General features: G+C 46.2%; 1 protein-coding gene across 50 annotated transcripts in view; it reads right to left on the bottom strand.

Moving 5' to 3' along the window:
• Positions 1-14,807, bottom strand: part of GRB10 (growth factor receptor bound protein 10) — a 203,955-nt gene that overhangs the window by 25,601 nt on the left and 163,547 nt on the right. For 48 of the 50 annotated variants that reach the window (XM_074034979.1, XM_045389134.3, XM_074034977.1 and 45 more), the window contains 4 exons: positions 11,868-12,024; positions 3,605-3,720; positions 2,539-2,607; positions 692-829 (listed from right to left, as the gene is read on the bottom strand). In XM_074034979.1, the coding sequence (XP_073891080.1) occupies positions 692-829; positions 2,539-2,607; positions 3,605-3,720; positions 11,868-12,024 (480 nt within the window). Of the gene's footprint in view, positions 1-691; positions 830-2,538; positions 2,608-3,604; positions 3,721-11,867; positions 12,025-12,798; positions 13,367-14,807 lie in introns of those variants that run through there. The other 2 variants (XM_015447410.4, XM_074034999.1) reach the window with 1 other exon arrangement.

Below are 14,807 nucleotides of genomic sequence, written 5' to 3'. Positions count from 1 at the left end.
CCTGATGCTCAACACCTGTGCCAGGGTCCCGCCAGCTCCCTTTCCCCTTTGCTGGCCAGAGTAAAAGAGACCGTAGCCCTCAGATGGTAAGTGCTCAGCCACGTTGAATGGACATGGCTCCTGCCACAGGGTGTATGTGGACAGCACGAGAAGAGAGCAGGCAAGAGTGTACATGGGAGCGAAGGAGCCTCCAGCCTAAGCCCTCAGTGCTACCAGCTGTCTTTTGAGGGCCTGCAGCTGTTTTCCATCTCCCACCTTCTTCTCACTACGGATACATGCAAACCTGAAATTTATTTCATAAAATATCTGATACATAAAGTTACACTGGCATTAGGGTGGCAATCATCTATCAAACATCTTTACAGCTAGCTTAAATCCCAACTTATGGGAACTAGGCCAGTCTCTGAAGTGATAGGGCAGCCAGGGAGGTCTGCTACCAACCCACAGTGGGGGTGGGGCTGGGCAGGTGGGGTTCTTAGGTATGTATTATTTATTACCTAGTTTCTGAGGGAGACCAGGAAACCTGTGACTCCAAGTTTAGCTGTTGCACAATTAGCTTATTAAGAAGTTGTCCTGAGCCTGGAGGAGTCTAAGGTGCATTTAAAAATGAAGCCTAGGTTTACTCTGAGGACTCCCGGGGGCAGTGACGGGGGCAGAATCAGGGCTGGTGGTGGCAGGTTTTAAAGCTCACCTTTGAAGTTCCCTTGGTGGAGCAATAAAGGCCAGATCTCCGCAAACACACATACAGCTTTTTCCATGATTTCTTTCCCAGCTCTTTCACATGCAAAAACCCTTGAATTTCAGGACAGCTACTGGAGTTCAGAAAATTCTGTTGAAGAACAAATTTTAAAAATTACATAATGCTAATCTAAAATAATTAAAGCAGACATGTTATTAGCATAACTGACATTTTCTGAATTATTAAAAGACTCCTTTTTTTGATCAAACTGAGCGTGTTCTCCTTTCCAAAGTCTTAAAATCCCATCTCAATTGGTGCTGCATAGAACATAATTCGTATTTAAACACATGCAAGCAAATGGACCTTTCTAACACTGGTGATAACACAAGTCACGAATTTCCCTGTAAGAGAGTGCACTGAAGGATCCAGTCTGATATCAGACTGAGGGCAAGAGCAAGTGCCATGACTGAGTGAGTGGGGCTCTGGGGACTGAGAGTGAGCATGTAGTGGCCACTTTTACCCAGGCACCCCTCCAGTCAAGGGTCACATAAAAGGTGTCATTTGTCTGCAAGTGATGAACCCAGGTGCAGGACATCCTGGTGATGTCCCCCTGTTCCACTTAACTTTTCCCACAGGCAGCCTTAAGAATAAAGCCTTTATCAAAACAAAACAAAACAAAACAAGAAACTATGCTTTTCATCAAAGGGAAGACAGGCCGAGGGCCAGGTCACGGAGCAAAGTTGGGGAGGTGATGTTGGCAGGTCTTGCTACTAGACTGGGAGGGGACAAAGCTCTTTTCCCCCAGGTGGGAAAGGCACGTCGGACAGAGCCCTAGTGCACCTGGGTCAGTCCTTCCTGAGTCTCAAGAGACCACAGCATATCTTCACAAAGCACATGAGTCCTCCCAAAGTCAAGGCAAGTTAAAACAGAATGTGCCATTTCACTGTTCACGGTGTACAGGTGGTACCTTAGCACTGACACCTCTCACCAGAACAGACACATGCTATGGTCAGAAGGGCTTCTGAAGACACCACCGGAACAGAGCTCTGAAGCTCTTATCTTTTAGATGCTGAAACAAATTTGGTGATAACAACATAGCAAAAGAAGGGCTTATGAGCAGAATTCTGTAGGAACTATATTTTAGTAGTTTCTGTTACATGTAATATGTCACTTGGATATTGTTGGTGGCCTTAGGAAATGATTCATTCTTTCACTTTTGACATGTACACAGGCATATTTTTAGGGTGTAGCTGTAACATTCCCATTCCCCGCTCCCAGCTTCCCTGGAGGAGCGTGTGTGACAGCTGAGCACAGAGGCCCTGGTGGCTCCCTCCACTGGAAGAGGAGGTGGGGAGAGACCAGATTTTCTCAGAACAGACTTTAGGACAATTAAAGCAGGTTTCTTTATTTGTAATGTATGGCAAGTTACTTGTAAAAGTCTGTCGTGGTAACCCAATCATCTTTTACTATAGACTCAGCGCTTCTGCAGAGATTTCCAAGCAGCTGGGCGGTGGCCTGACCTGGGACCCCTGCTCAGAAAGGAGCTGGGGAGCCCTGAAACTGGGGTTTCTCCATGCACCCCCCGGGCCACACTCAGCAGTGGCATCACTGGACTCTTCTAAGTCAGAGCAAGGGCATTCTGTGTGTAAGTGCCTGTTTGGCTCAGCAGGAATCCAGCTACACACAGATTTTCCAAGTAAACTTTTTAATTTCTGGTTACTCTAAACCCCCTTAAGGGCCAAAGTTATAAATGATGAAAGATGCAATCTCTTCAGGTTTTTTACAATGTTGCCATTCAGTTCCAAGAGGATTTCTATTCAGAAAGTCTATTTCAGCAGAGGTCTATTTTGGCCCAGTACCTGCAAAAGCTGGCTTTGACTGCCATTTGACTGCTGGCACCAAGTAACCATCTGTTCTGGGAAGAAATTCTAAGAAAATGGGAAAAAACAAATACGTGAAAGGTTAGTTTCAAAGTGAGGGAAGGTATGTCATATAGATAAGTAAATTTTAAAACTATTCCTACCAATATAATTATGTACACCTGTATTTAAAATGGCAGTCCTTTTTATTCTCCTATCACACAGAAGAAATAGCTCCTTCAAAAGGTTGTATTTCATTTCCTGAAATGTTGGGTACGAGTATGGAATACCACCTATGTTTACTAAGGGATGCATGTCTCACAGCATACTCCATGGCAAAGAGTGAGATAAAGAATTCCTGAAACTAAAAGGTAAGCCCAGTCACGAGAAAAGCCTTTTCTGTTGCATTCCCCAAAAACAGTCTTCAAATTTCTCACTCTGGAATAAAAAAGCAGCTAAATTATCAGAGTCAGAAATGACCCTGGGTCTTCTCCCCAGCTGACACAGCTCTGCCCCATGACTCAGGACGACAGTAAGTACCCCAGGAGCTAGGAGGTGCCCTCCCTATCCCGGCCTCTCACAGGACAAGTGCCTTCTTTCCCAAAGAAAGAAAGGGGAAGAGAGATCAAGGTGACCAGCTCAAGACACCACCAATCGCACTGATTTCTCTAGTCATTCTTCCACGTATGATCACAAAATGTGTTTGCTGTGTGCAGAGAATAATGAGTTTTTCTTCTGCTAAGTGTTTGATCAGTTTAACTGAGAACTTTCAAAATAACAGAAAACGCCCAGTCTCCCCCAGCTCCTGTCTTAGAGACTAACCCCCTTTACACTGTGTCTATTTGAAGAAGGAGACCTCTATCTTCAGCCAGTCCCAGGCACATTTAGTGAAGCACGAGACTGGGTTTCAAGCAAGGATTGCTTCATTAAACTGCAACTCTGACTCTCAAACCGATATGCTACGTCGTGCCTCTCAGTCACTTTCTAATCTGATACTATGAAACCCAAGTATAAACTTCCAGATGTCAAGAGTCCCAAACCCCAAACCTGAAGACGTAAGACTCACCATGGGATTTTTAAAGAACTCGTATTTTGCATAATTCTTCCGGAATAGAAATTTACTCTCACCGGCCATGGTACTCTCCACTTGGACCACCAGCTCGTGGTCTTCCAAGCACCTCTCTGCAGGGGCAAAGTATCACATGTGAGATGCAACAGGTGGGAAATTCATGGTAGCTTTACAACCAAATGCAAGATTTGTTCAACTTTCTATTCTTTAAACATTATGAATAGAGACGAGGTCAGGAAGGAAACTAAATTTAAATCTCTCTTTTATGTACTACCAAATTCATAAGAGGTCTTAAGATACACAGCATGAGGAATTCAGGTCAATACTTATTTTTATATACTTCTTTTGAATTTGGCATCAACCAGATGTTAAGGAATGAGTCCATAATACTCTCAGCAAATGATTTTGCCCTTAAATTAATAAATTTCAATTCTTGTAAATAAAAGACTACAACAAGAAACAAAGGAGAAAGAACTTGAAAGGGGAGGATGACCAAAGAGGGCCCAGAGATGGAAGCTTTTTTTTTTTTTTTTTTGAGACAGAGTCTCGCTCTGTCGCCCAGGCTGGAGCGCAGTGGCGCAATCTCAGCTCACTGCGAGCTCTGCCTCCCGGGTTCACGCCATTCTCCTGCCTCAGCCTCCTGAGTAGTTGGGACTACAGGCGCCTGCCACCACGCCTGGCCAATTTTTCTGTATTTTCAGTAGAGACGGGGTTTCACCATGCTAGCCACGACAGTCTCAATCTCCTGACCTCGTGATCTGCCCGCCTTGGCCTCCCAAAGTGCTGGGATTACAGGCATGAGCCACCGTGCCCGGCCGAGATGCAAGCTTTCTAATGACATCAAACTTGGTTGCCAGAAACGATGGTGCTGTGTACTGTGGGAGGGGCCGTGATGCACAGCGAGACGGTACGTACATACTCACCTTTCACACTGAAGCCTGCACGCACCACATCATGGAATAGTTCTTGTCAACTGAATTACATGTAAAGGCAGGGAAAAAAACACACTCCATCCTCCAGCACCCGCTGCGGACACGTACACACGCACGCATGCACATACGCACACGCCTCCTTCACAGCATCTTCCATAGCAGCACCGTCCCCCGGAAAGGGAAAAGTCGCTTCCCTCACTGTGTGAACACAGTGGTTCCAGGTGGAGCGGGAAGAACTCAGCATACCCTGGAACAGCGTGTGCCTGCAGAGGCCGCACTGCCCCCTTTCATGACAGCTACGTCCCTTCCCAGGCACCTCCTCAGAAGCTGTCACAGGACGGTGGTGGCCACGGGAAACTAACCTTATTAAATCACGGAATAAACAAGAACAAATGTACAGCAGGGTCAAAGTGTGAACTGATGCCAAAACGGTAAAGATTAACATGCTATGGAATTGACACCAGGGCAGTTCTGTCGTCCTAAGACCCTACCCTCCTCTCCTGCAGCCAGACTGGAATCTTGAGGAAAGTGTCATCTCGGAAGGAAGGAATGAAGTTCAAGGCAAAAGCATTTCTGAGTCAAAGTGATCTAAGAATGCAGAAAAGACTTTCCGTCTACAAAGAACAACTGTCGCCATGGGCACGCATCTCCGATGGGCCCCGACTGGCATGCAGAAGCAAATTCTGGAGCTGATTCGTGCTCGGCCCTGGTTTTGACATTACAAGGAAAGGATTCCTTGGTAAAAACACATTTAAAGCCAGAGTTTGTGAAGGAAAGGAATTTTCTCCCCGTGGCTGCCAGAAAGCTCAGACTTGGCACCACCAGCAAGTGTGGAGCAGTTCCCGTTTGTCCCTGTCTGGGAGGGAATGCTGCTAGCAACATGTGAACCAATACATGGCCCTCATGTCTCCCCATGATAGAAAAAGAGAGAAACCAAGAACATGCAACAAAAACTGTTAGGTTTGCTTTCCAAAAAGAGGTTCATTCATCGAAAATGGATTTTCCAGAAGGAAAACAAATCAGTGACTTTTGTTGAAATGTTTATTCAGAGAAAAATGTCTTTCTGTAGTTACAGGAAAAAACAAAAACAAAAATCCAAAACCAAAACCAACGATCTAATAAACTGTTGATGGTTGATTTACAGAACTAAAAATTTTTATCAGGCAAAATAAGGAGAAATAAAAATGGGAGGTGACAGCTACCTAAGTAAGGAGAATATGTCTGTTTCCAAAGCAAAGGGCATTTTGTCTCCAAAGAACCCTGAGGACAGCCAAAGAGGATGCTTGGGGGCAGCCACCAGGCCTAAAGGGGGTGGCCAAACCCATGCAGGCACCCATCCTTGCGGACAATACTTCCCTGTTTCCCTGGGCTGCCCCTGGAAAGATCGCGGGAAAGTTGCACATGGCAGTGTAAACACACAGGGAGACGTGTCCCTGGCCGTCAGATCCAGGTGGACAGGTGAGGGCTTGGTGCCCTGGCAAAAGGGGGCCCAGGAACTCGGGATAACCGGTGGGCTGTGAAACCAACTGTATCCTGAAAGGAGTGTGCTTTGGTGACTCCAGAGTGCGCCTACCATCCCCAGAGGTGGGTCCCAAGACAAACAAAACATCAACTCCCTTTTCCTCATTCACAGCAGGTCAGCAAACACAATGTGGCAGGTGACCCCTTTCTCAGAGATGCAGAGCTGTGCAGCCTCCAGATGCAGCTGAGTGCCCCGGCACAAATGCTCCGGCACCAGTGTTCCAGTTGGCCGATGACTGCGCAACATCTGTTCAAAGATCTTCCCTCCAGTTTTAATTTTCTCCGTGATTTAAAGACATGTATTTTCAAATGACCTTGCATGATTATAAACAATCACATCACTATCTATAAACTGCATATGATTACAATGGCCCTAAGTTAAATGGGAACACTACTTTTCGTGATAATATTCCAAAAGTAATTTCAAGAAATGGAAAAGGCAAAAATTCTTTGAAGTACATTTGTATTTTTCAAATTTCTGAAACTAAGGCTGGCATTACTCTACTCCTCAAGAAAGAATATTTAAATATCAAGACAACTCAAAAGAGAGAATCTTACTTCCTTGCCTTAACCCTTGCAGCTAAAGTGTGACTCCTCGGCAGAAACCTGTGCTGCCACTTGGCAGTGGGAGGGGCCATGGCAGAGCCGGTGCACAGAGGATGTGCACCCCACTGTCTCGGCCTCACACTGAGCTGTGGCACTTGAGCCACTCCCTGCCCATCATTCCTCAGCACAGCCTACCCAAGGGAAAGAAAAGAGCTGTCAGCAAGCTCAGGGCTTTCCCGGGCTAAGAAACCGTCAACAGAGTAATCAGTGAGATAGCCCTGACATGTGGATAAGGCTGTAAGTGGACTTCTATTTATAAATTTTAGTGGGGGAAAGGACATCTTTTGTTGCTTTTCACACGTAAAAGGGAGAGGGGGACATAAAACCAGCCTGCAAAAGGCCCCCTCTACTCAGCAAGGGTCAACGGGCGCCGGCTGCTTCTCCCTCCACACCTTTCTGCATGTCCAGCTGTCAGCATCCAAAAGTGTGGCAGCCACAGCACCTCCAGAGTTACTGCCACAGCATTTCTCATCTGACCAGGAACAAGCACAAAGCTGTAAACAGCCCGAAAAAGACTTGTTGCTCTTCTTGTCTCAACCTAATTCTCAGGACAACAGAATTCCTCAAATCCTTGAAATTTGTAGGATCTGGCGGAAACCCTCTTCTCTTTACTGTGTTCTCTGTGTAAGTTCCAGCCTCTCCCAGATTATCTGACCTTAGTATGCCTGATGTCTACAGTTACTCGGGGCCTGGGTGCAAGAGCCCCAGGCACGGGGTGCCCCCCACATTCCCAGGGATGGGTTTATCTGCAATCCCATTTTCAAGTTCAGGGGGGCATCAAGATACTAGTTTTGTATGTTTACATTTGTATTTTTCAACATTCCTTTTATCTTTTATTTTTGAGGCAGGGTCTTGTTCTGTCAACCAGCTGGAATGCAGTGATGCAAACACAGCTCTCTGCAGCCTCAACTTCCTGGGCTCAAGTGATCCTCCTACCTTGGCCTTCCAAAGTGCTGGGACTACAGGCATAAGCCACAGCGCCTGGCCAAAAAGACCTTTTCAAATATAATTTGTTTACTTGATATGTCTGCAGGCTGACTGTTTAATATCACTGCATCCTCCATGTGTGAAGCTGCCCTGGCTAAAGTGAACCTTCCAGAGACTTGCAGCTCACATGCTCAGGGCAGAAGGGATGGGGACACCTTCCAAAAGACCTGTCCCATTCTGGCAGCCCCAGCTGGACTTACTGTCAGCTCTTGAGTGGCTTGGGTCAGGGACAGTGTTTTCAAGGCTAAGAACTCTACTCCAGACACTGAGACTCAGAAACATCCCCAACAGGTAGAACCTGGGGGCAGTGCTAACATAGGAAGGGACCATTTAAAGGGACAATTGAACTGGGAATCATAAAATAGACCATCAGTCACTAAGGCTTTGCCTACCAGGGCAAGGGGCTTCACAACAACTTTTCCAAGTGCGTCCAGTAGTGAATGTTCCCAGGAGCCCACACTGGGAAGGGCCACCTGACCTTGCTCTGCTCATAGGAGTCCTTCTCTGCTTACCCACAAGCACAGTGCAGAGCGGGCAGGACAAACCACCCTCAGCCAGAGGGGCTACTCTACCGAGTGACAGCAGGGATGCCACTGTTGCTGCCAATGGAGGGTGACCAGCATCTCAGAGCAGCGACGCCCTGCAGGCTGCAGACACCCACGCATGGTGCTTTTCTCCCAAAGAAAGGGAACCACGTGCTGCAGGCTATCTCGGGAACTGCCCTCACTTTTTCTAAAGCCATCACTTCCTTCTGGGTGTAGAAAAGGTTTAATATTATTAAGGGACTGATATTTTAGCTATTAAGATCCTTATACAGGTTGAATATCCCTTATCCTAAATGCCTGAGACCAGAAGCTTTCGTTTTTGGATTTTTAAATTTTGGAACATTTGCATTATATTTACCAGTTGAACAATCCAAAATCCAAAAATCAGAAATGCTTCAGTGAGCATTTCCGTTGAGCATCAAATCAGTACTCAAAATGTTTCAGATTTTAGAGCATTTCAGATTTCAGATTTTTGGATTAGGGATATTCAATCAATAATAATGTACTTTGTACTTTGAAATCCTCAATTCTGGAGGCTATACATAGGCTTAAAATACTGTCCAAATTGGGTGCCCTATACCTTCAATTATGGGGGGTTTGGGTTACAATCTGCCTTAGTATCTGCCCTATAGACTTGCAAGTACTACCTGCCTTTTGCCCCAGCCGCCAGCCTGGTGTATGTCCACATCCCTGTGAGAATACCTGACATATAATTACCTAGGAAAGTGCTCTCTACAAGGAGATAGCAATGTCTGGGGATGTGCCCTGAGAGCTGGAGGGCCAGAAGGGCCCAGGAATACCATCCATGACAAACAAGAACCCCCTATTGGCCTTGTGGCCCTAGCATCCCTTTCCAAGGGGGATAAAGCTGAGATACCCAACAGACTCTCCGAGAGGTACCCCACAGCCCTGCATTTTCTCACTAATGAGCTTCTGATCGTTGAATGCTGCTAAATCATGGCAGAAGTAAGATTTTTAGTTAAACAGCAACTTAATGTTTTAAAAAACATTAAGTGACAAGGTTGGGTCACAAAACAGTATTCAGAGAAGTTATAGGGATGGGGGGGAAGCAGAAGCTCTGTGCCAACGGGAATGAGTCCTGGGGGTGCTGATCTTACAGGCTGGGGAAACTGGTTACTCTAAAAACTTGCAAAGTCCTCTGCAAACCCAGCCGATAGAAAAATGTGTTTCCTAGTAACTAGTAAGAATGGAACTGGTGGTGAGAAAGAAAACTGAGGAAGGAGAGGAAGGATATTCTAAGGAATTTCATGTATCTGCAAATCCTGGCTGTGTGAGGTTCATTATTTTTTTTTTCATTTTTTACTTTTTTTGTGAAACAGGACCCAAAATGTGACACGAATGTTCCTCTTTTTTTTTTTTTTTTTTTTTTTTTATAATTTCACTTGTTTCTCTTTCCCGTTTTTTCCTTTTATACTTAATTTTAAAATAAAGTGTCATCCCCCACGAGAGTGTATTAAGTCCATCTAAAAAGAAGAGAAAGAAATAAGGTGTATAAATATCACATCCCTACAAATCCTGTGTGCTTACAGACATTTGTTTTTCTATTCTCTCAGAGCAAATGGTTCTTCATTTGGTGAAAGTCTTAATGTATCATTTATCTACCAACCATATGATAGCCTAGAAATTAAAGGGTATCACATGAAATAGATAATTCAAAATTTCTGAACCATTCCTTATATGTTAAAATTTTATGTACGTGTATCTGTACAAAATTTCTATGTGTCCTGAGTGTGTCCAATTATATTCAAGTACTAAATATCTGCAGAAGTCCCTTCCATAGTTCTTTCAAATGAAAAGAATATTCAGACTTTTGAATGGGCTTTCAACAATAATCATTGTATTTGGGTCAAACTATACAGACTTGTTTTTAAAGTTGTATATATATATGGTTTTTTTCCCCATATATATATATATACACATGTAGAGACACATGCTGAAGGTTTCCCACTACTATTTAATTTCCAAGTTACTTGTGTGTCAACAGGTGCTTTTGACAGCCTTATCAGACCACTGTAGGATCCACTCATGGACGTCCTAAGCTGGAGTTTGATGGGACAGCCAGTCTCCGTGGGAACAACTGTGACATCATGGTCACTAACTGTGGACCTAGTAAGTGATCCTGGCAGGAGAAAGCTGTTAGTGACAATGGAGGGGAAGGCTTCTGTCATCACACAGATTCGTATGGCAATTGGTAGAGATGGGAAAGAAACCAGCAAGAGTTCTATTCAATTCCTTCAAAAAGCATACCGTCTGCCCAAAGTACAGGGCGCATTAGAAAACAGAGACTTAAGGTGGTATCAGCTCAAATTTACACTGCATTATTTAGGCTTAAATTGTATAATATTGGCCGGGCGCGGTGGCTCAAGCCTGTAATCCCAGCACTTTGGGAGGCTGAGACGGGCGGATCACAAGGTCAGGAGATCGAGACCATCCTGGCTAACATGGTGAAACCCCGTCTCTACTAAAAATACAAAAAACTAGCCGGGCGAGGTGGCGGGCGCCTGTAGTCCCAGCTACTCGGGAGGCTGAGGCAGGAGAATGGCGTAAACCCGGGAGGCGGAGCTTGCAGTGAGCTGAGATCCGGCCACTGCACTCCAGCCTGGACGACAGAGCGAGACTCTGTCTCAAAAAAAAAAAAAAAAAAAAAAAAATTGTATAATATTACCTGGAAGGAGGCTACTCCAGACCTAGAGGTTTAAATTCAATACTCCAGACCTAGAGGTTTAAAATCAATTTATTAATCTTTCAAAAAAGGTTCATGAGAAAAATCAGAACTATGGGGACGTTTCCAATCTGTGTTGTTTTTCTCTCCTTCAAGACATGGAACAAATATAGCTGTTGATTTAGATAAAATTTTGGTTTTAAATATTTTACTATGACTTTGTAAGAACTATATTTTATCACATAAGAATTTAAGCAAAAGTCTGAAAAGCTTTTTTACCTAAAATAAGCTACCTGAACAAAATACCTCAATAAGTTCTGTTAAAGAGTCAATATCTTCAAATATTCTGTGATACAAAATATTCTCTTGCTTTTTAGGCATGACATGCGCGCGCACACACACCCGTGCACGTACACCATTCACAGCCTTGTTAACCAGCATGCAGAGATGCCATGTAAGACTCAACTCGAACTTACAACAAAGTGCTTCATAATTTGCTCCAATTCCCAGCAGAGCTCTCTGCACTCTGCTGCCTATAACCATGGCTCCCTTCTTCCCATGAGCTGAAGAGCTGATCTCAGAGGGGCAGCTGCAATCCTGTGCACGGCCGGCTCTCTCCAGATCACCTCAAGGGCACCTCCCTCCTGTCCCCTGCCCACAGGTGTGCAACAAGCTCCACGTGGCTCTGACAGCTGGGGAGGCCGGACAAGCCACAGGGAACTTCTCCGTGTCTGAGCCCTTGGGCAAGTTATTACCTCAACCATCCAAGGCAAGATTCCCAAAGCACTAGGGGAAGGGGGCTGGAGGGCGGAGAGTGAAGTTTTAGGAGAAAGAGAAGAGGCAGGAGAGTCGAGGGGAACCCAGAGACTGCCTGCTAATTTGGCAAAGGACACTGTGTTCACACATTTGGCATTTGGCAGCAGCGGTCTTCATTCAATTGCACGTGAGTATCCCCAGGCGCCATTCCTGTTCCGATGGTTCCCTACCTAATCCTAGGTGCGGGTGGTGCTCCACTAGTGTCCAGCTGTTGTCATCCACACAGTGACTTTTGTAAACCAGCAATTGGCACAGGTCCCTGGCTGTCATGTCTGCTAGAATCTCCACCACTTTGCTCGTCCCATCTTCACTAAAGACTTTAACATCCTGCAACACACAAAGGGGATACTTAGAGATAACAACTTCAGGTTTTCAAGAAATAAAAACTCAAACAAAAGAAAACAGGTAAAGTAAAAACGGTAGTACTCCAACACATGGGCAACTGTTTTTCCAAGCAGCCAACAGGTCCCCATCGGCTGCAGGGATGTGACTCTCCCTCCTCGCCTCCCCTTTCCCACCTCCTGGGGGCAGAGCAGGTAGGATTACAACATGATATTCTTAAAATGCCCAGGACAACTCACGGGAACATACAGCACATGGCTAAACCACCAAACCTGTCTTAAGAAGTGACAGGATTCACAGGATTCATTTAAAATACTGCTGGTGGTCTCCGGGTTGGACATTTTACAGTTGAACCAATTGAAAAAACAAGCAAAGCAACAAATCCTGTAAACCTCCCTCTTCCCATCATAACTTTTGACAAGTCCACATGCTCTCCCAGGGCACAGGGTCCAGCAACGGCACTGATAGCCTTTCCCGCAGCACCTCACCCCTCACAGACACGGAGGCTCAGGCTGGAGTGGTGATGAATTAATACAAAAGAAGAGCATAATAAAAACATAGTTACAAGATTCTTTAGCCCCTAACCCTACAAAGTTACAAGCAAGCTTCATTTGCTCATTCAAATCCATGAACACTGAGCAGCTCCAGGCCAAGGGATGGAGAAGTAGAGTTCAGAGGATGGGAGTCTATCCCTCCCAGGCAAGACCCCGCAGGAATTCACCCTTCCCAGAACACCAGGTGTGTTTAACAAATTCTTACCGTCTGGAAAAAGCAGTCAGAAGAGCAAGACGGCATTTTAAATCGCGACTGCCTCTTGCAAGGGAGCGTGTTTCCGTCTCTCCCCCACTGTCCCAGGCTGGCTGTGTGGAGCCTGCACGTGCCCTGGTGGGCAGGTTGTCTCCGGGCAGCAGGGAGGCCACCCGCCCACCCGCTGGGCTCCCAGGTTGCCTTGCACCGGCTCCCTTACGGAGTGAATCCAGCCACGGTGATGCAGTCACCCCACAGACTTGCTCTCCCACTCCCACACGACAAGACCTGGGCTTGGGGGTGAGGATGAGGTGAGGATGACAACCCCAACAACACAACTCTCACACCAACTGGTCAGAAAAAGCCCCGCTCAATGCTCTCCCATGGCAGTGAAATCACACACAGGCAGCTGAGAGGCTGAAGCACGTGCGTTCTCTGAATCCAGCCCCATCTGCCAACCTCCAAATAATCTTTGTCCTGCAACTGACGTGTCAGTGGCACCTTTGGAGCTGGATCTGCAGGGTGGGTGAGAACATCAGTTTGTCCTGACCAACTCCCTCCGAGGCTCCCCGCTCTCTCTGGCCCTTTTCCTGTGTTTGGAGCGGGGTGCTTACTTGCTCTGAACTTTGATTTCTGTGGCCGGCGCAGAGTCTGACAGCAGAGGGAAGGGCTGGGAGGCCCCCGCCTTAATCAGGAACTGGGACCACACCATCCTACAGGGACCCTCTTGACCCTCCTACAGCTAGCTACCCTCAGCTGTCACCAGGTGGGCAGTAAGGAGTCAATGTCACTCAAGCTTGAGTGCCCAGGTTGGGGCGGGGCGGGGGGGTGGGGTAGGGGTGGGGCGGGGGCGGGGCTCGGAGAGAAGGAAGAAGAGCCCTTATCTGTGAGGGCAGGCTAGCCTCCCAGCAGACAGGGGACCAGCCAGGGGAGTCTGCACTGTTAGGTAGGGTCACTGTCCCCTGCCTGCCACCTACGGGCCACTTCTCCAACTCAAAGATATCCCAGGGCTAGGGCTGGATCAGGACCCAGAGACTTGTTTTCAACTCTTATTTATTTTTCAAGAAATCCATCATCTCTTTTCCAGAATTTATGTGTCACTCAATGAAAGTACACTTCCCCCTAACAAGCGAAATATTCAAATACAGCTGACATGGCTGAATAAGTCTATAGAAATACAATTTAAGTGAAGAAAACATGTGTCTGGGTTCTAGGTAGGAATGTATTAAAATGTATTAACATAAAAGAAAAACAGGAATTTGGAAAATATAACTGAGCTCCAACAATGCTTTATAAATGTGCTAACCATCATAGGGAATGTCTTCAGGACCAGTGCATGCCTTCTGCTCCCCAAATCAGGGTTCCTAACGCTCCTTCTTCCCTGAGTCTCAATGAGCGTATCTGCACTGAGAATACACATGATCTTCTCTAGGAAAGTGAAATTATGTTGAAGTGTGTGTTTCATATCTCTCCAAGTCCCTTTGCCACTGTTCTTGTTCAAATCAGCCATGGCAATGGTTTTCTTTTTTTTTTCAGCCCTGCTGCATTTTTCTTTAAACTCTCTCCCCAACCCCTGTTTTTCCACAGCCATCCCCCCAAAGGCCTATAAATAGTCCGGGTATTAAAAGCTGAGATGTGCTTGGTCACACGTCCACCTCCACTCCTTTTAGATTCCCACAGAGACTGGGCTGGCGAGATCCCGAGGGAGCAAGGCAGGCAGGAGACTGAGCCAGACACAAAGGCAGGCACCCTTCAGCTTCAGTGACAGGCCCCTCTGCCCCCGACACAGCACTCTCTGGTACTTCCCCAAGCTCACCAGGACCCTCCAACCACACACAAAACTAAGCCCCTGAGACAGAGCACCAAAAAAGCACTGCGTATACCAGCCATCTCAAACCACCCAGTCAACGATTAGAGCTACTGATGAGAATGTTTGTAAGGAACCCAAGAGGTACAAGGGCTCCTATTACAGGGGACTGCTAGCCACCGACTACGAAGCCTTTTAGAGTTGGCAGTTCTAG

Source organism: Macaca fascicularis, chromosome 3 (assembly GCF_037993035.2).
Source record: "Macaca fascicularis isolate 582-1 chromosome 3, T2T-MFA8v1.1".
Taxonomy (NCBI): domain Eukaryota; kingdom Metazoa; phylum Chordata; class Mammalia; order Primates; family Cercopithecidae; genus Macaca; species Macaca fascicularis.
The sequence above is the reverse complement of the archived record's forward strand: the minus strand, read 5'-3'. Positions and strand labels throughout refer to the sequence as shown.